The 23,093-nt window shown below is 30.9% G+C and overlaps 1 protein-coding gene across 1 annotated transcript; it reads left to right on the forward strand.

Annotated features, from left to right (window-relative positions):
* The first annotated feature begins 646 nt into the window (after positions 1-646).
* Positions 647-16,995, forward strand: LOC135957449 (homeobox protein B-H1-like). Its single transcript, XM_065508192.1, has 3 exons — positions 647-1,477; positions 11,470-11,698; positions 16,374-16,995. Exons 1-3 carry the CDS (start codon positions 712-714, stop codon positions 16,963-16,965), a joined length of 1,587 nt encoding a protein of 528 aa, XP_065364264.1. The 5' UTR covers positions 647-711; the 3' UTR covers positions 16,966-16,995.
* Positions 16,996-23,093: the final 6,098 nt, after the last annotated feature.

A 23,093-nucleotide genomic window follows, 5' to 3' on the forward strand; every position in this document is an offset into this window, starting at 1 on the left:
GAGAGCATTTTAAGGTTTAAATGAGAGAAGATATTAAAAGTGATAAAAACGATAAGATACATTCACAAGTATTTGTTTAAATGTAACTGTAGTGGTATTACCACTTGGTGGTGGTAGTAGGAAGACCAATATGGCGGATGTTCGATAAAATCTTATTTGAATACATAACGTTTGCCAGACAGAGATGGCTACAGTCACTAAAGAGCGCATGTTTAAGACAAAAAAAAAACAAAACAAAAAGTATTAAAACAACCACCATTTGAAGTACAAAAATATTGAATGAAAAAAAAAAAAAAACATTTTTAACTTGGCAATCAACTACCACCACTATTTCATAAATACAACAAAGTGAGCAATTACTGGTTTTTTCAAATGTTGGCTCATTCATCACACTCTGCTGAGGCACACACAAGTTCACACACACCAAAAATAATCGAAATACACAAGATACTTTCGTATCGGCAACTTAGGCAGGTGCGGTTAGTTTCGTTTTGAACGTGGATGTGAACGTAGCGAGCGCGTTAAAAGAAAAATTTATAAAAAAAAAAATTTTGTTTAAAAAGAATAATAAAAAAACGTTTGTGTTACATATTACTAAAAACCAGAAAGAAAAAACATATTTGATTATCTTATTGAAAACAAATCTATTTATCATACAGTTTTTTTATTAAAAAAAAGAAACGTGTAATTGTGTTTAAGCGTTAAAATTATATGAAAAGTGTTGTGGAAATGAAAGATTCAATGACCATATTACAGCCTTCCTTAACGACAAGTGACCATCAAAAAATGTCCAATATGAAACCGAATCGTTCACGTTTTATGATTAATGACATTTTAGCGGGTAGTGCAGCGGCCGCTGCTGCTGTCGAGGCGGCCAATGCAGCAGCCGCTTTTTATAAACAACAACAGCAGCAGCAACAAAACATTAATAATAACAACAACAACAATAATAATGAAGATCAATCACCTTCAAATTCTCCACAACATCAACATTCCCAACAGCAACATTTACAACATGCCCAGCAGCAACAGCAATATCAACACCACCATCATCAACTGCAACAACTTCAGCAACAACATCTCCAGCAACATCCCACACATGCACATCATCCTGCCTTAGGACAAACTACTATACCTTTAGGCCATCCGGCCCACCCTTTGGCCCATCATCATCAGAATGGTTCATCAGGATTGCCGCATACACCTGCCCCTCATAAAATGCATTTTCCCGTCGGCGCCACACAGATGGGTTCGAATGGTCTGAATGTGGCTCAATATGCTGCGGCCATGCAACAACATTATGCCAATGCGGCCAATGCTGCGGCAGCAGCACGTGCTGCGGCTGTGGAACGCAATCATGGTGTGGATTTGGATGACAGCAGTGATTATCAGGACAATGATGATTGTGACAGTGACAATGGCAGTGGCGGCGGAGGTGGTGGTGGTCATATGGATGATAACAGCGTCTGTAGTAATGGTGAGGTGAGCTTTATTTCTATATGTGGGTGTGGGTTTAGAGGCAATAGGGTTTTAGCAAAGGAAATAGGACAGATGCATGGCTATACAAATTAATGGTTTAAACAGCTTTGGAGTAAATTCTAAGTTAGGGTATAAATAAAAGCAGTTAACACTAAACCAAATTAACAATAAAGTCGTAAACTGAAGTAAGCACTAACAAAAGGTGTTAATATTAAAAATTGTCATTAAAAATTTATAATTATTTTAGCAAATTTTGTGTTGATTTTCAGTTGAGAATTTTCAAAGTTAAGACCTACAATTATTGCCAACTTCAGTGTATTTAAGAGTTTAGAAGTTAGATATTGGATAAACAAATGAATTGTTTAATATTTGTGAAGAAATTTCAACAAATTCCTAAATGAATCTAAGTATTTCAAATTAAGAAGCAAAATTTTCCAACAATTTGTTGACTAAGGAAATTAATGAAATAACTAGCCACAAGTTTACAGTGGATTATAAAAATACAGTAACAAGCTTTAATCCCATTAAGCATCAAAGTCCCAAAAATTCGAGCACTTGATCATTTTGTTGGAATTTGACATGAATGCAAATATAATTATGTTTTAAGCTTGAAAAATATTTGAAAAAATTCAATATTTTTCAAACAAATAACGTATGGCTTGAATTTACGTTTCTTTTTTACTGGAGAATGCTATTACAATAAAGTGTAATACAACTGTAATTCAATTGCTTGACTATAATTCATGGCTTGAATTACACTTGCTTTCAACTTGAATACCAGTAAAAGTGCTTATTGGTAGTTGTTAAATAAATGTTTAAAAACTTCTAAATTGTCTTACTTTTGGAAAATGTTTTTACTTAAAAAGAGTTTTCTATGAAGATTTTCACATTATCCTTAGAAATAAAATGTTTCAGTTTCTTTAATAAATAATCTAAAAATTCTGTTTTAATTGATCTTAAACATGGACTTTATTAAATTTTTAGGAGTAATACAGATAAGTTTTAAAGTTTATTTTTTTTTTAATTCTAAAAAGTGTCTTCAAACTCGCCTAATAATTAAGAAGCTACGTTTTTAACTCTTCATTTCCATTGCATACTTCTTCTTGAGAACTTAGTACCAAAAAATATTGCATACTTTTGGGGGAAACCAGCGAAATTTTCAGAGGAGGAAACAAAACTATTTTCAATTGATTTTTTTCTATTTTAGACACTAAAAAAACTCGTTTTAGGTTTAGTAAACTAATTTGTAAAAAAAGTAATAGCAAAAAATATGCTGCCTAATTTGTATGTAAATTGAATACTAGATTTTCTATCATCTACTAGACAGTTTTTGTATTTAACCCCCAGTAACACGAAGTCTGGTTATGTTTTAACTAATAGATGTACTGACAGTTTTCATACAAAAATTATTTTAACCGACAATATAACTATTAGTTAAGGCATAACCAGACTTCGTGTTAATGGGGGTAAATGTGTTTTTAAAATGCTTAAATATTTTTAAGACTTGTAAAACAACTCAAACGATTTGAGTTCTTATCACAATTCTCTGTTAGAAATCATTTCCAAGTCATTTGAATGTCCAAAAACTAAACAATTTGTCAGTTTTAACTTCTTTACACATCTTAGAAGCCTATCTAAATCTGTTTATTCAGATATAAACATTTCGAAGGCGTCCTAGTTGTTCAACTACAAACACTACACTCTTTTTTCTTCTTACTAAAAACTATTTTTCTAGTATCAGCTCAATACAGGTTGAGGTTGTCTCAAATTTTGCTTTATAACTTTGTTTCTAGTAAATCCATTTTAAAAATTTTCAATACCAAAGTACTTAGGACAATAATAAACACTTTAAATGAATGTCATTGCTTTATGTATTTTATTTTGGAAGTGAGAGTGTTTTAAACACACATAATATAGGTAAACTGACTTGGCATTTCATATCACATATAGACTTTTTGGGATCATATATAAATATTTATCAGTGTTATACCCAGAACTCTAATCTTGTATTCTCATTAACTGCATTTGGTATATAATTATTAGAGGCTTTAAACAAAGGTATTTGAATACTTGACCTTTGAGCTTTATTATGATAAAATCAATATTTATACTATTCTGAAGGATATATGCTCAATCCTGTATAAGAGAGACCAAGACAAACAAATTTGAAACAGTATAGTGGAAAAGTTTAGATAAATTTAAGTGAAATATTAAAGAAAGTGATTAAAATTAAAACTATTTGCAGTTTGAAGAAATCTCTCAATTTACAATTATTAATTTCACTGCAATCAGAGTTAGAAAACGCAACTGGTGTGTATTTTAATATGAAATATTTTTAAAAGAACAAATAAACATGTGAATGAATAGGAAAATATCTAAAGTATAGGTATAACTTAAGAAAAACCTGTATGTATTTATGCTAGTTTTAATCAAGAGCTAAAAATGCAAATCCATATTATTTTGATGAAGGTTCTCACTGGCATGGACAGGTCGCTATTAAAATTACAATATTGTTATATTTTAGTTTGCTATTCAAACAATTCGTCATGAATTTATTATTTCAATGTAAAAAAGAAGTCTGTTAATATGGGTATATTTGAATATAAAGTTAAATCTATTTGCAAATTGTTTTTTCTAATACATATTTCATTATAAAGGGTCTTTCATTCCTATTTTTAAATCTAAATAAAACAAAGTGTGTGTGAGATATCATCGAAATTTGTTAGTGGTTGAAAGGCCTATCAATGTCATTAAGTATGGAATATAACATCTTGAAAATGTCCGTTGAGGCTCTTTCTTGGTGGCGCTTATCCGAAATATATAATCTTCCATGACTATGGCGCATAAATTAGGCAGAATTTACCTGATACCATGTTTTTTGTTGGTTTTGGGGGACGCTGTGATTCGTGGCTTATTCGCATAGACCTGCGACTCAAAAAACCCATACGAAAAAGTCTAACAAGGTAAATTCGCATAATATCCGTGACACGTAGCGCCCTTCTGTTGAAACTATTGGGTGTATGACATAAAAATGCGGGATTTCTTAAAATGTTTAGCTTTTATTTTGAAACAATTTAAAGTATTGGCGGTTATGGCTCGATATTTCTGAAAACATATAGATTCCGAGCTTAAAGACCTACTACTCATTTGTTAAGGCCAATAACGAATCAAGCCAATAATTTGATACTCTGTTTCAAAGTGAATCGTTGCCCAGAGAGAAAGTTCTGCATCGATCTAAAGAAATAGGAGTTGGACAGGGCCAGGTCTGTATTATAAGGCGGGTGAGGCAAAACTTTCCAATCACTTCATTTTAAATAGTTTTTAACAGGTATTGCAAAATGTGAGCTAGCGTTGTCACGATGGAATATTACGGTTTCATGTCTGGCCGCATATTCTGGGCGTTTTTTGGCCATTACTCGCTTCAAACGAATGAGTTGGATTCGGTACAGGTTCCCTGAGATGTTCTGCTCAGATTTTAGCAGCTCATAATAGAGAGGACCCTTTTGATCCCACCAAATACATAGAATTACATTAAAACCATGGATACGTGGATTTGGTGTCGATTCTATTATGCTTCGGAATCTCTTTTTCATCGCAAGTAGTGATTCAAAGTCTCTCAGCTTCAATTCGTATGGTACCCAAATTTCATGCTTTTGGATAAATCCTGCTACTCGCAAAAGTTCTGAAATTGCTGCTTGAGTAGCTCTTAATGATTTTGCAAGCTCTTATTGAATCTGACAACAATCTTCATGGAGTAATTCTTCAAACTTTTTAGGCTGGCCTGGGCGATCTTTGTCTTCCGTGTCAAAATCACCACATCTGAACCGCATAGACGGTTTGTCTATTGCACGTTGAAACCAATTGCACACTTTCACCATAAGCTTTGGTGATTAATCATAGTGCTTCAACGTCACTTTTTTCCAAATTAAAGAAATAACGCAAAACTTCCCACATATGACGCTGTGTTGATACAAAATTCGACATTTTCGATGTAAAAAAAACGTTGTTGTTTAAATAATAATGATCAATAACTAAGTGAGAATAAATTACAGATATGTACTATTCAAAATGACTTATAAATTATTAAAAACAAGAACCACGTTCAAAATATACGAGCATTTTTAAGTCATACACCCAATACTGAGCAACAATTCTGGTAATCAGCGAATTATATAGCTAGCCGTTGATGACGTTTTCAATGAAATATGGACCAATTACACCGCCAGCCCAAAATCAACACCAAACACTGACTTTTTCGGGATGTATTGGGAGCTTTTGGATCTTATGTTAGTTCGACAATTTAGTTTGTTGTCGTACCCATTTATCTAGAGATAGTCCTCTCCTTAAAATGAGTGAAAACAAACTGAACAAAGTACAGGCAATTATACAAATGTAGCTGCAATAATATGGCCGCTATTAATTTTCAAAGTTGGGAAGTAACTATTGCAAGACCCTTTAGTTGTTGCCTATACATATTGTTATTTCAATATTTGTATTTCTACCATTTAACCTATCATAACTTTAGCACACACATATTTCATGGCTATCTCCCACTGTGCTTAGCTATTAACTTGCAAATATTCTTCCATATTATCATATCTAACCTGTAATAAATAATTTTAACCCTCTTTTTCTATTAAAATGAACATTATAAATTTTATATTTCCCCCTTTTTTAAAAAAAAATTACATAAATACATAAATTTTGTCACTTAAGTCTTTTGTTATTTATTTTTCTGTTACATATAGAACAAAATAAAACAATCAATTTAGTTAGTAACATTACAGCAAACAACATAAACAATTTAAAATAAAAATCTACAACAACATAAATTGTTTAAACTAAAAACACACTTATGTATGAATGAATGAATGTTTAAATAAAACCAATTCTAACTAAAACGACTAACTGACTAACTAACATACATATGTAAGTTATACAAAACAAAAAATGGAGAATTTTGTTAGGAAATTTAAAAATCACTAAACCATGTAAATAATAAATGGAAATAGACAACAAGACTACTACAACAAATTTGCAAACAAAACAAAAAAAAAAAAAAAAACAATTTGCTAAAAATATTTTGAACATTACATTAATACTACTTATATTAACAGACTTCTTCTTTTTTAATAAAGTCTGCATTTCTTTGTTGTCTGTAAAAGTGTGCTTTGTAATAGATTTAGTTTTTTTTTATAAATTTATACTCTTATGTATAAATGTATGTATTTATTTTAGTTAAAAGCAGGAAAAATTTGTAATTTCAATTTAATGTTTTATAAAACAGCAACAATGTTTTAGTATTATAGTAGTTACAGCTTAAGTTGGAAAAATTGCATTTTCACGGTTTGTTTAGTTTTTCATAAGAAGCGCAATCAGCGCTTCTTTTTTGTTTTGTTTTTTCTTTATTTTTAGCATAATACGTCTAAATGTTTTCAATCATGCCTTGTCTAGAATGATTTTAAAGGAAGTGAAGATTATCTGTTGATAAAAGCTTTTAAATGGAAATACATAATATTAAGATTAAGCTATTTAATTAAAATAACTTATTTCTGGTTTATCTTAGAGACTAAATTAATGGAAATAACTGTACTTAGCTGGGAATATCAAGTTAAGATTAGTTAAGCTTTTAGTTTGAATTTTGTATGAAGAGAAGGGAAGCTTTAAAGGTATCAAATCAGAACTTTAAAGTTTTCTAAATTTTTCAATAATAATGACGTTAATATGCCAACAACATGTTTTCGAAGTTTAGATATATTTATAAAATTGTTCAATGAAATTCAACCAAATAGCTGCAGAGATTACTAAGACTACAAAACTATTTCGACAAAAAAAAAAAACAGTTTTATATTTCCTAACCAAAAAAGCTTTCCACAAAAAACTGAAATAAAAACTTTATTAGTAAAAGCAGGCTAAATGGATGCTTTTTACTAAAACTTTTTAACCAAAAATTTTTTCACTTACAAAAGCTTCTTCACCAAAAATAACATTAATAATAGCTTTTTTAAGAAAATTTGTTTTCCCTATAAGAAAGCTTTTTTTGATAGCAATTTATTTTTATAAAATTTTTTTAAAAAATATTCTTTTAAGAAGAAAAGCTTTTTCACCAAAAATATTTTTAATAAAAAAATCCAAAACTATTTTTTTTATAAAAAAATAATTTCGACAAAGAAAATTTATTTCCAAATCGTTTTCAGCTTAATCATTCATTTACAGATAAAGGCTTCATCAAAAGGGTATTTCACATATAAAAGCTTTTTTGTGTATAACATTGAAAAAGCTTTTTTACCAAAATTTGTTTTCCATATAAAAGAAGCTTTTATATCAGCAATTTATATTTATCATAGAGAAAGCTTTTTCACCAAAAATATTATTAATAGAAAAGTTCAAAAAATAGTTTTTAACATAAAAAATATTTCGCCAAAGAAGCTTTTTTACACGTTGTCAGCTTAAACTAAAACAGAAAAAGGCTTCTTTCACCAAAATAGTACTTTAAAAAAACAGTTTTTTGTTGTTGTTTGCAGTAGCAAATGTAAGAAAATATAGAATCGCTGTTTATTAATGGTTCTTTGTCATAAAATATCTCTAGCTTTCCTAAAGGGTTTTGTTAAAAGGTTTCCTCATGAACTGGCCTAAGCATTAATTAACTAGTTTCTGCCCCAAAAATAAATTTCCGTAATTTATACAATACTATTTAAATGTGGGAAGAAAGCTCGTTATGGAACAACAACAAACTTTTGAAAATAAGTTTTGTTTCCTCAAATATTTTTTGATGAAAAAACATTTTATGTTTTTCATAAAAAAAGGTTTTTTTTCTAAAAAAAATTGTTCTTCACTAAAAAAAATAGCTAAGAAAAAAACTTCTTCACCACAAAAAAAAGCTTTTTAACAAAAAAATTAGTTTCACGTAAAAAAAGCTTTTTATAAGCTTTTTTGCAAAGAAAAAAGCTTTTTCACCAAAAAAATATTTTCACTGAAAAACCAAAAATTAGTTTTATCATGAATTTCACAAAAAAAAGCTTTTATCAAAAAAAAGTACTTTCACAAAAAAAGTATTTTTTTCCAAAAAAAAGCTTTTCACCAAAAATATTTTTTAACATGGATTTTCACAGAGAAAAACGTTTTTGAACCAAAATAGCTTTTTTAAAAAAATAGCTAAGAAAAAAACTTCTTCACCAAAAAAAAAAATACATTCACAGAAAAAGTTTTTTCACAAATAAGAAAAAAAAAATAATTTTCCACCAAAATATATATTGTTACGTTTTAACCTTTTCAAAACGCTGGTTTATTTCCTTTAAATAAAACTTTTGATTGCAAAAAGCCGTTTAGTAGATTGAAAATGGTAACAACTCTTTATTTATTCAAATGTACAACAACAACAGAATTAAATAGTCACTCAATTTATAATGTACACGAATTTACTTGAAAAACACAACACAAAAGCGTCTCTGATAAACTCCCTCACGACTGCAACCTCTGCCACTATTTATAACACTGCCGTCTGCACTCTAGATTGTTCTTCAACTGTCAAAATTCAAATATTCTAGATCTTACTAGTACATACGCCATATGTGGTGTACTTTCTACAATGTTCTTTGACTGAATATTCGAATTCGAATACAGCGTTGCCAACTTACGATCAAATCAACTGAAAGCTTTTATTTAATAATGCCCACATATATGTTACAGTTTGCTATTACAGCACTGTTATTTGAAAGCATTATGCTACTTTTAAATCCGCCCTTAAAATCGTTATATATCGTTATTTTTTAAAAAAAGTTTTGTTTCCATAAACATTTTTGATAATACAACATTTAATTTTTCACAGAAAAATGCTTTTTACCAAAAAAATTTGTTTCACGTAAAAAAAGCTTTTTTTATGTTTTTTTGCAAAGAAAAAAGCTTTTTCCAAAAAATAAATTGTTTGCACCAAAAATATGTTTACAACCTTTGACCTAGAAAATTCCATTAATTAAAGCTCACAAAAACTACAACTTCTTTAATTAACTACACTTTTATCTTTTTGCATTTATACTTCTTGTACTAATAACTTAACTTTTAATTCCCAAAACCAATTTCATAGAATTTCCTTTAACAAAATTTATTTGTTATACTCGTTCATTTCAAATATTCCTCTTCATTTTTGTTAGAAAAACAAAAAATTTACTAAAATTTACTTTTCATTTAGCGGAAATGGCGATTATTTTCGCCTTAATATAAATACTTTTCTTTTTTTTGCTTGAATGTTAAAAAAAGAACATAAGTATTAGGTGAATTTGCATAAATTGTGTAGAGCAGAGAATTTTTGGAGGAAAGCATTTGAAAAAAAAACTGAAAAGAATTATGGTTTTTTAATGTTTTTGTCTAGCGTTTATTTCCATTAGCAGTGGAGGAGTTGATTCGTTGATAATTCATGGCTTTTGTTTATTTAGCTAAAATTTGATTTTATTAAAAGAAATTTTATTTTTTGGCCTTTTGAGGAATTTTATAATATGAAGCGTAATTGAGAGTAATAAAGGGTTTTTAAGGAAGTTTAAGGAACTCAATTATTAATAAGGAGTAATAAATTGTTTCATGATTTATATGCAAGTGTCCAGTTACAACCAAATAAATGAGTTATTTTTACACAGGTTCATTATTAAATTTTGCATTAAGAATCAAGTTACATACCAAATCCATAAATAGTACACATCATAGGGGAAAAAATGACATCTTACCTGGAAAATAGAGAAAAAAAAGATGTTAAAACTATATAATAGACAAGTTTACAATATTTTGAATGTATACAGTTAAAATAGATTTTTTGTATCATTCGCTTCGAGTAAAAAATCGATCCGTTGTCAGTAGTACTAAACAACATTCAATATTTCTGTACTGAAACATCAGTTCAGTACACGCAGATAAAAATATAGTTGAACATTTTACAAGTTTTTTAATAATATTTTGGTCGCCGTAATTATGTATATGATTGTGATAACCATAACCTGTTTAAGTTACCATTTATTTACTACAATCATATATATGATTGCTATAACCAAGTGAATGACTAACTTAAACATATTATGGTCACCGCAATCATATTTATAATTAGAGTGAACATAATATTGTTAAAAAATCTTGAAATGGTTATGGTAAACTATATTTTTTCTCTGGCTGTACTATTGACAAGTAGATGCCATTAGGTTTCCTATATGGCGACAGATTTAAAGGTCATTATAATAAATTAAACTTATATTTATTGTAAACAATATTTAATAAAAACTTTATCTCAAAATTGTGTGTTTTATTACTAACTTTTCAATCTCTGCTTAACTAATAATTAATAACTCATTAAACAAAGAAAGCCGCCTTTAATATTTTAAAGTTAATAATATTATAATTATTAATATAAGTACTAAAACATCTAACATTCTTAAGATAAGAAACAATTAACATTTAATTAAAATAACATCAAAAAAATAATAATTATTGAAAAAGGCAAATAAGTCTAAGATTGTGCAATTTGTTAAGACATTTAGTAATAGAAAAATAACAAAAAAAAAAAAATTAGTAATGACAAAAAATGCCAGACAGCTAGACTTGCACATAAAAAATATGCAAATTATTTTAGAATAAAAATTAAAATTTCTGAAAGAGAAAAAAATTTTACTCAACAATTTAATGATTTAATAAATCACCTAGCAGAAATAAAATTTAAATAAATGTTAACGCTAAATAATTAAAATTAAATTACATAAAAATTAAACAAAGAAAGGAAATAAAATAAAACAAGTTTTTGTTTCAATTCTTTTTTTGTTTTTGTTTTTGGCAGATTTTAAATTAAATTTAAACACGTTTTGTGTAGTTTTGTTTTACATCTCTTAGCTGAAGTATTTAAATTTGGGGTTTAACCTAAAACTATTTATATATAAGTCTGTATATATAAAACTGTGATTGCTTTTTTTATTAATCTCCTCCCTCTTTGTTTTTTTATTCTCATTTTCATTAAAGGTGGCAAAGATGAAGATGGTAATAGCATTAAGAGCGGCTCCACCAATGACATGAGCGGCTTGAGTAAAAAGCAACGTAAAGCACGCACTGCCTTTACCGATCATCAGCTGCAAACTTTGGAGAAATCATTTGAGCGCCAAAAATACTTGAGTGTCCAGGAGCGTCAAGAATTGGCTCACAAATTGGATTTGAGTGATTGTCAAGTTAAGACTTGGTATCAAAATAGAAGGTAAGAGATGTTAGCAATTATACAAATTGTTTAGTATAAATAGATTTCACTATGGTTGATTAGATTTGTACAGTTAAGCTTTATAATTTGTCAACAAAATTAAAAGAACCTTAAAGCTCGGTAATATATCTGTTCTACTACGCCTTGGTCGTGGGTTCGTGTTCTTTAAAGTCCCAGTTTAGTTTTTATAATCTATGAAGTTTAAATTGACTTCCGCCTAGTACACGTCAATGTTAGCTAATACTGTAACTAGTGCTGACCTTAAAGACAGTTAAAATCACTAGTTCGGGGGTTGGGGTGGGTTTGATGATTTCTTTCGAACTCGTATATTACCAATGATGTCTCAAAGTCTCTAGATGTTTTCATTACTTACATATTTGCCATTGTGATCCCTTCATGGTCTTAAGATTTGAATCAGTAAATACCAAAGTCTCGATATAACATCTTCTTTTGCGATCCTCACAATCCACAGATCTCTGACAGAGATAGACATCATCTGTTATGCAGACTCTATTCTATGCTTTCTCTTTTAAAGAAGTAACCGTCCAATTTCTGAATAGGATTTGTATCATTGAATGCTCCAGACCTAAAGTATTTAATAAAATGAAGACATAGACGCATCCGATATTCTATCCCTCACACTGTATATTTTGATTTATATGGTTTAGGCTCCTGATACATTTCCTATAATTCTATAAGAGGACAATATATTCAGGAGATTTTGATATATTTCTTTCATAATACATTACTTTACAGTCGAAATGACACAGTTTTCTAACTCTTGGAGTCATTAACAGCAAATTCTAATTTGTATCTTTCGCATCGTATTCCCACAAGCCAGGAAACGATCTTCAGCTGTAGGCTTTTGAAAATTCAATCACATGGAATTAATTTTAGAAAGCAATCGTGGTTTTTCTAACAAAATTTTATCCAATTAATATCAGGCATCACTAGTGGTCCAGAAAACAAGTTTGTGGTCAAATCTGGGAGTCCAGCATAGAGATCAAGTCCAGTATGGGGGTGTCATGGAAATCCTAAAAAGATAGTGAGTGTATGTAGGGGACATTATGGTCTATGCGGAACCAGACTTCTGCAGAATCTTTTCGACATCAGCTACAGTCTTGGAATTAATGAATGTACGAGCAGAGATCTTCTTCTAGATCCTTGTTAAAGAATCTGTTGCCGATCATTTTTCTTTGTACTCCTTGACCAGTACAGATTCTGCTTATTTCAGAACATAGCATTCTAAGGTTATCTGAAAGCAACCATTGGAGTTCCTTAAGGCTGCAATTTGGCAGCTTTGAATTATTCTCAGCAGCTGAATCTTCTTGGCATCTGCTACATTCGGTAAATGTGATATCAAGTATGTGCGAGCAGGGATCAAATGTGTTCTTCTATTACACACGACGTGATCTTAATATACACTGGGGTTTCAAAACAGACAAAAGCACGGGTTCGGGAGTTTTCTCCGATGAACTTTATGTTGTCTCTTCGATTGCCCGATATCTGCAGGGTTTTCCAGGAAGAGATCTATGTCATCAATACAGCCGCAAGAAGAATCCGGGAACTGAATCTCGAAAATTCGACTATACATATCTAGTTGGACTGCCTTGCATCAATCAAGGCTCTTAACTCCAACGTTATTAGTTTGAAATGTCTTCTGAATTGTATCCAATCACTGTCACAAGTCACGTCGAGTTGCTAGGGTTCCAGGACACGAGAGCATCCGGGGAATTGAAGTATCTGATGACTGCGCAACCAACGGGTCGTCATTGGACATAACTCTTGCATATTCACACACTCCCTTGGTGACCGTATGAAATTTGATAGTTGAATGGGCTTTGTGGAGACCGAACTCAGGTGGTCAAATATCATGCTCTGGTCCACTCTGACAAAGGACAGGACCAGTACTCTTTTGTCTCTTCCCTGTAGCCAGCCTAGGACCATATGTCTATATGTCAATACTATTTCTCTACAGACAATTGCACTAGTTAAAATGTCGATAAACTTTCCTTTAAGCGTCGGTAGGAACACGTAAGGGACAACAGTTCTAATGTATTTTTGGTGACATTGTCGACGATCGAGTCAATAGTATGGTTTTTTTTATTATGCTGTTTAATCAATAGGTATAGAAAATAACTACCTAGTCAATAGTGATAAGTGTCTACTGGTGGATTTTCAATGACAAGCTAATGTCAAATGTCAATAGAAGATTTCATTGGCTGGGGTACATATGGTAGTAGTGCTACTGACAATGTCACTAGTAAATCACTACAAATTTACTATTGGCATTCCCTGCAAGGTTAGTTCACATGTCGGAATGTATGGGTTACTCATGTTATAGCTATTGTAGAAGTTGTTTAGATGAAGAGGAGGAAGAATCAGTACAACACCTTCTATGTGAAAGCCCGGCCTTACAACAGCTTTACTACATCTTGGTAGAACTCTTTTTAATGATCTGGAATGTCTCAGAGATGTGTAACTAGTAAATTTGATCAGATTTATTAGATCAAAGGAATCCCATTGCCAACGATATTAATGAGGAAAACTATTCCCCTTTCATGTATGAATTCTCGGCATAAGGAGAATAGTATTTCTAAGGGTACCACATGGGCCACAAGACATCCGAGTAAACTCCCTAATTTGCGAGCAACCCACGTAACCTAACCTACGTAAGTCTTTTCTCACATGTCTACTTCCTGAAGGTTATGTTGTATTCCTTAATTTTGAGAACCTTAGTTGGCTTCTGAATATGATATTCTAAGGTTACAAGAAAGCACTCTGTGGCCGTCCTCCAGTCTGCAATTAGCCGTTCAATTGTGTTGTATTTAGCCAACAAAGTTTCTTTATCCACATCCATATTGAGCTTTCAGGTCTTACACTCAGACTACACTGCCAGATGTGTGTAAATCAAAGTGTCTTTAGCCATAACCCAGATGCTGATGAATGGAACCGTCAGGTCCTTGAAATTACATTAGTTAGGAAGTTAAAAAATCAGCCAAAAATTTCGCTCATAATTATCGACCAACGACGGCTAAATTGAGTTTTATTCAGTGATCGTGCAACTGATCACTTTGTTTGTGTTAACTGACGTTGGCGCAAAGAACAGAAATGCTTCATTTGTATTTATGTATGTTAACGGAATGGGAAGCTCCTGTTCTGGACATGACAATTCAGTATGAGTCTTTAGAAAAAAGAATAATTTGTTTATAAAACTGAGCAAGAGACATTTCATTCCAGCTGATCTCCTTTATGTATGTAGCACTTGCAATCGACCAGAGCGTCCTGTTTTTGTTCTGTCTTTTAATATCTACTTCAAAATAATTCCTCTGACTCACCAAATAGCTACAAATTTAAAATATTTCTTCATTTTAAACACACAAATGACAATTTTGGGTACTTAACACTAGTCTTTTTCAGTCGGCCAAAGCACACATCTGTAAATTACCTACAAATACTTTGAGCTTTCTAACAGCGAGAGAGAGAGAGAAAAAAATAATTGTTTATAAAAAGCCATAAATTATTTTGTTACAAACAACGTATGTGTTATATGTTAAGCAACAAAAAAAAATAATGTTTTAACCGGGAGCTACTTTAACAAAACACAAAAATATGCCCACTTATAATGGCCATTGGTAATGGTCACTTTAAACCAGCCAGACAATTCTTATACGTAGCAGCTTAAGTTCAAGCAGTTTGCAGACATAAATGTTTAAGCAGACATTTGAAAATTTCGTGGAATTTTGTTTGGTGTTAGTGTAGTTGTGTATTGTATTTATTAATAAACACAAACAGAACCTAGTAACGAGTATTTGGAAAAACTTGTATTGTATTTTAATTGCCACAAGTAGCAAAATACTGGACACTATTGCTGCAGCAGAGGCAGCAGCTTACTAAAGCTGCTGTAGTAGTAGTAAGAGTAGCAATAGTCCTCACATTCATTATTTTTGCCAACCATAAAACATTTTGTAGCAAATAGTTGCCGGACTAGCAGCAGCAACAAGACACAAAAAAAGGGTAACACAAAATTAATGTCTACAAAACTTGCAACTGTATGCTAACAGAGAGAAGTGCGTGTGGCACTTTTTATTTACAATATTTATTTACTTGTACAAACACTGAGCTGTGAAAGCATCAGCACTAGTGCAGAAAACTTTGTACATACAAATAAATAAATAAATTACTGCATATTGCAGAATTATTTGTTAACAAAAACTTTACGTTAATTTGTTTTGTTAACGCAATTCTCTTTTAGCCTGGCAAAAAAAAAAAACATTTAAATGTTCTAGGAATTTTAAAAGTTACTGAGTTAGAAAATTGTTCGTGGAAAATATTTGGCCCCCAGCTATAAATTTATGAAGAAAAATTAAGAAAGAAAGAAAACAATTTTTGAGATAATTTCTTTTAATTTAACATATTTAAAGTTTAATGGTAGATTGTTTGGTTTAAGAGGTAGTGATTTTGTTGGCGCCCAAAAGTAGGCTTTTAATCTTATAATATAACGGTTAATTGCATAATTACACTAGGCTACAACAAAAAGGTGAAGAGAATCTCATATAGAAATTCTGTTTTATTGGAGTTTCGATCCCCTGCATATTTTTTTCGTTCACTTTTGTAACACATTTTTAATTTTTACTTAAAACTAATTGCTTTTTTCTTATTTTCTTTATTTTAGAACAAAATGGAAACGTCAAACTGCTGTCGGTCTAGAACTCTTAGCTGAAGCTGGTAACTTTGCTGCCTTCCAACGTCTATATGGTGGTTCGCCCTACATAGGTGCTTGGCCCTATCCCGGAGCCCAACCTGGACATGGTGGTCCTCCTGCTTCCTCAATTGATTTGTATTACAGGCAGGCTGCTGCAGCAGCAGCCATGCAAAAACCTTTACCCTACAGTCTCTATGCGGGAGTGCCAAATATGACACATTTAGCTGGTCTACCAGTAGCGGCCGCTGCAGCACCTTTCTCACATCTAACCGCTTCTAGTTCGCTGTCCTCCCTCAGCAGCTACTATCAAACAGCCACGGGGGCCCAAGTTCAAGCTACATCCCCTACAGCAGCCAATGGACCCTCAGCCACATCACCTCTGGGTGTCATTAAACCCATAGCAACCACACCCTCACCCACCCCGCTGGCGGAGTCTTCACCCATACAACGTCCCAACACCAGATCCCCCAGTCCTACTCTAAATCCGGGCAGCCCACCCGGACGTTCAGTAGATAGTTCATCACAAGCCCAGTCAGATGATGAAGATCACATACAAGTTTGAAATTAATTACAACAATAAACCAATTAATTAATTATTTATTTAAACACAAATTTATATTTAAAAAGAGATTAAAGGAATTATTAAGATTATTACTAGTAAACAAAGAATTTTTAGTAAAACAAGTAATTAAGCTAAAGCTAAAAAAAAATATTAAATTAAATTAAAATGAAAGTCTCAATATTGATTGTATTAAATGTATTTTGTTACTTAATTATTATTGTTTGTTTTTTTTTTTTTTGTATACCTTTAATAATTTTACAAGTTTCTCATTATTAATTATTATTTTTTGTATAAAGACATTTGGTAGTTTAGCAAAAATATGAAAAAAAAAACAAAAAAATATTTATGAGTTGTTTATCTTTTTTTAAATATGTATTATTTAAATTCTAAGTGATAAAGATGTATAAATATAATTTAATAATAATTAAATTGAAATTTTAAATTATTATTATTGTGTGAATTATTTCAAAATAAACTAACAATATTTGAAAATAAAAGAATAATGTTTGTTTTGATATCTGTATAATATTATTGTGTAATTTGTATAATGTACTCTCGTATTTAAGTCATAAATGTAATTTAATTAAATTTTTTTCTTTATCGTAAAAAAAACAGAATAAAAAAGCTCAAAAGTATTATAAATTATAAAAAGGGGTGTTTAATTGTTAGTTAGTTTTCTTAAAGAGTATAACTAAGGTCAAAAATATTTGTTCTATGTTCTAGAGGGACATTTTGAAAAAAAGTCAAAAAAGTTTTTGATTTTGTCAAAAAAATTTAAAAAAAAAAGTTTTTGATTTTGGAAAAAAAATAAAATTTTTTTTTCGAAATATTGAAGAAATAGCTATCTAAACTATCTAATTTAGTCCAGGAATGCCGTTCATCCTTAAACAGGATGGCGAGACATTCAACAGTCGTACTCACGTGGGTACGGGGACACGAGGATAGTATGGGCAACTGTGTTGCCGATGATCTGGCGAAAAAAGGCGCCATGTTACCTAGATTTCCTATGTGGGATTCCGTTATCCAAATGCAAGCTACAAATTAGTAACTTCTACTATGAGCTCGGGCAGGCAAGATGGGATTGTGAACCCACATGCACTATAACCAGGACGATATGGCCCCGATTAAATCGGGGACGAACAAAACATCTTCTTGGCTTTACACGCTCACAATTGAGTGGTGTAGTGGCGGTCATAACTGGACACTGCACCTTTGATAACCACGCTTGGAGACTTAGTCTGCCATACCACGACTTCTGCAGAAGTTGTCAAAACGAGAAGGAGGATAAGACTATTTTTCATCTTCTTTGTCATTGTCCGGCATTAGGAGATCTACGCCTAAGGTTTCTGGGACATCGTTCCCTAAATAGTCTTTCTGAGCTCTCGAATATGAGGCTTGAGGGCATTAATGCCTTTATAGGAAGTAGTAATTGGTTAAAAAGACCAGACACGGGGATCTCTTTAGAGTGATCTAATAACCGCCGACTCATGAGCACGTAACTTCCCTCTCTCTTTCTTCAGACATCTCCTTCTTAACTTTTTTTTCTCTCTTTTTCACTTATATCTGTCCCTCTTTCTTCTGTTTTCTTCTACTTTCAGGTAACACAAAGGGACCATTGCTTGGACCCATGTGAGCTGCCCTTCTTTTTCTTCATTTCGTGGCTGCCTGGAAACCTAACCTAAAACTATTTGGGACACATTTTGTTAAGAACAATAAGTTACATGGATGAGAAAAAAACACCTTTTTGGCCAAAATGTCAAATTTTTACCCCCTCTAACTCAAAGAGTTCTTGAGCGATCTTGTTGAAAAATTATGTCTAAAAAGTGCTCCAAAGTATTTTGCAGCTTTTCGTCGCATACAGGTGAGAACAAAAGTGTTAAGACAGACATGTATCTCCCTCCAATGGAACTTAATAGGACAAAATTCCGTTATCGCAGAGTACTTTATATCAAATATATGTAACCTAATCATCGAAATAAATTTAGAATTACATTGAAAACCCCAATTTACAGCACGAGTTTGATTATATTACAATAATTTCCCCATCTGAAATTGTGCAACATCTCAATCCTTCACCAATATTTGAGTTTGCCAGACAGGGCTCAAAAATGTGTTCTAGATCTAGTGGACGATTTAAGGTACTGATAAATTTACAATCGCTCATTCACTCTAACTGGTATACAATAAGTAAATATTTTATTACATACATAATTCATAAATCAATATATCAGCTATAGAGGTCGAGAAAATCTGCCCACAAATGGCTGAGATATAAGCAAAAATCCACGTCTATCTCGAATTTTTACCTAATTTTGATCTACATCGAGGACATTTGTATGTAGATTCAGTTTTACAAGACAGTGGGGAAGATTCAACATTTTTTGGAAATAAATCTGGCATTTCTAAACGGCTGGTACGATCGGGATAAAATTTGACGAGTTCGTAGCCAAGGAGTATTTGAGGTTAAGTTATTAAAATGGGCCTTAAAATGGGTGCTCAATTTAGGGTACCTTCGACATGTAACATTTTTAAACACGAGCAATTTTTTTTGTTTCCAATCCGAATTCAAAGATTAACATTTTTGGATACTTGCGTGTGCTATTTATCTCTTATGATTTCAGAGTTATAGTCATTTCAAAATTGAAATTTTAAAATTTTGCCATACCTTGACCATACCTTTTAAAAATATAGGCCGTACTTTTTGACCGAATGGACTCAAATTTTTCTGTTAGTTAGTTAACAAAATTACCATTAAATTACAGAAGATTTCTGGGCAAAAAAATAAACCATTTTCAATATAAAAATTCTAAAAATAGTAAATTTTTTTTGGGTGAAAAGGTGACTTAACTCCTTTAAAAAAAAAAAACTTTCTTTAAGAACATAGTATAACAATTTTAAGTTTTTCTGTAAGTTAACTTTACGAAGGAAATGTGGACCCTATAGGCAAAATTGTAAAAAATATAATTTTTGAGATTTTCGCTCCAATTATTAGGAATTCAGTTTGTTTTTGTGACTAGTTTTTTTAAACATTGAAATTTACAATGAGAAATTTAAAAAAACATTGAACATTTCATTGAGTTTTGTTAAGAAAGATTTTATTACGGCAGCATGAAATAATCCCCCACGAAATAACACCCCAAAAATAAAATGAAATAACCCCCCAAAATTTGGGACCTTATTTCATATGCAATAAAACCCCAATTTTGAAAATGAAATAAGACCCCAACGAAATGAAATAATGACCCAAACATAAATGAAATAACACCCTATTATATAATAACACCCTATATTATTGGGGTATTATTTAAAATGAAAAAGAACCTCAATTTTTAAATGAAATACGTCCCAAACACAGTGAAGGTGATCAAAAAAAATTGGGGGATTCCAACGGTCTGCTATTAGGTCATATTGTCATAATGTCCGATAGTTTAAACACATTTTTGTTGTTTTTAAAACAAACAAGTTATAATTTCAAAATAAATTTTTATTCTTTACAACTTTCTTTGCACTGCTAAATTATCACGATCTTAACTCTCCGAAATTATCACTTAAATTTTTTTTTGTGAATGGTAAAACAAGTTGTTAATATATCTGGACATAATTTACAGATTTTACGTTTTTTTTATATATTAAAAAATTTAATTATCCCCTAACATTTATATTGGGGACTTATTTCATAATAACTTTTTGGGGTATTATTTCATATGAAATAATCCCTCAATTCAAAAAATGAAATGACCCCCCAAAAATTGTTGTTGTTGCTCTCTGTACTAATTTTTGAGGGGTTATTTCATTTTATTTTTGGGGGATTATTTCTTGGGGGTTATTTCATATTTTATTCTAAAACTAGATTTGAGTTTCTAAAACATAAATTTGTATCAAAATGTTAATAGAATTGCAAATATTAGAAACAATTTGATCCATATTTATTGCTGACTAATTTTTTTGTTTAGATAAGTTTATTTTTGTTCTTACAAAAAAAATTCAAGTCAATATCTTAATTAGAATCAAAAATATGCCACTTTTTAAACACAGTCCTTCAAAAATACTTCTCTTTTTCATATGGTGCACTGTGCTTTCAATCAAAACTTGTTAGCTTAGACTTTGCTAAAATCAGTGGTAGTAGATGATGTAGTTTATTTATCTAATTCTTAAAGCACAGAGGGTATCAGGACCCGGCCCATTTCAGTATTTATTTAAACCAATTTATAAAATCTTGCTAAATAGGCCAACCTCCGAATATTTCCAATAGCTTTCAGAAATGAGAAGTAGTGACATTTCATTTTCAATTCAATATTGTTATGGTATCATTCCGAAACCAAAATATTTGTCAGTATAGTCATGATTGATCTAGATGTGATTCAAAACGACCAAGCCTACCAAGCTCATAAAAGTGGGAGTAGAATACCACCCAGCGATCTCTTCCCACTAAATATTGTATGATAGTGTTGGATATTAGGAAAAGATCTATTCATTAATAATAAAGCTTTGGTATTCCAAACTTTGTGAAATTCGATTATCACTACTATGGCTCTCAGAGAAGTAATAAATTAAGGATATTTTCCAGTAATACACGCAGAGAAAAAATATAGTTGTGCATGTTTACTGTAATGATTTCAATATTGTTAGAAGTTTTTTAACAATATTATAGTCACAGTAACTATTTACATGATTGTGGTAATCATAATATGGTTAATTTACGATTCACATGATTGTATCAACCATATACAGTAAACAGTTACAGTAAACAAGTATATGTTTGTGACAGCCATTTATATGATGAAGGACTTACCATATTATGATAAAATTATTCATCATAAATATGGCTGTAACCATATATATGGTTGATAAAATCATGTGAATCGTAAATTAACCATATTATGATTACCACAATCATGTAAATAGTTACTGTGACTATAATATTGTTAAAAAAACTTCTAACAGTATTGAAATCATTACAGTAAACATGCACAACTATATTTTTTCTCTGCGTGTAATCATGCTTTGGATATTGTCAAAAATCAATTAAAAGACTCTAATTAAGTCATGAGCGATAAAGGAACCCCAAATTAGTCTCTTAAAAAGAAGGAACAATTGTTTCTTGTAAGAAATAAAAAATTATGAAAGTATATTTTAGCAACTTACTAGATAACCCACGTATACATTTGCAAGAACTTCTGACAACAAACAACACGATTTCCAAACAATTTAACATCTGTATTGAACATATTAAAATAAACTAAACTAAACTTACTAGATTCCATTAAATACTGACAGTTAAACTGCAGAAATGTTGCCACTAATAATTAAAAATGTTAATTTGTGGTATTTGAACAATTTTATTGTTTTTTATAATTATTTCACTGAAATACTTACTTAGTTCGTCTGTCTGTCTTTTCTAGAGCATGGGTTAATGGAGTGAATGGAAACCCCTTGTGCAGTGCAGTTCACTGCAGTGCAGCAGCAGTTAGTTAAATGACAAACAATAATATTTAATTGAGCGTAACCACGTTTAATGAAAGGGTTTTTGCATTACAGTTTAATGTAGCAATGTAGCAATGCTCGACTTGTATGTATGTGAAAAAACAATAGTATATTTTAGGTTCAGTCCTGTTGTGTGTTGAAATAGTAGTTTCTGTTTATTGCAATTATTAATTTTCAGTCATTGTTTTAAGGCACTGTAAAACATTTGTGCCAATTTGTTTGCCAAAACTCAAGGAAAATTTAAAAAAAGAAAAAAAACTGTTTGCTTAAAAACCTAAAAACCTGTCAAGCTGCTGCTGAAATAAATAAGAAACAAAAAAAAAAGAATTATAAACAAAATATTCCTACACTTAGTTGAAGTGAATGAAATGAAATGCCAGTAGTCAGTCAAGCGTTCCAAAAAGCAGTGTTTAGTGTTAAATGTATTACGTGTTTTGTTACCAAAATTACTTATGAAAAACAACAATAACAACAACAACAGCACTAAACAGGAGTTTAACAACAACAACAAGAATGTTGTTGTTGGGGTTTTTGTATTTTTGTTTTTTTTTGTAAATGTCCCTGCAGCTAAAGTTTAGTTCGTTTTTTGTTCATTTTAGTAGAGTGCAGTGGCTGCTCATTACATGCAGTTTAAATTCACTGTT

Source organism: Calliphora vicina, chromosome 4 (genome assembly GCF_958450345.1).
Source record: "Calliphora vicina chromosome 4, idCalVici1.1, whole genome shotgun sequence".
Lineage (NCBI taxonomy): Eukaryota > Metazoa > Arthropoda > Insecta > Diptera > Calliphoridae > Calliphora > Calliphora vicina.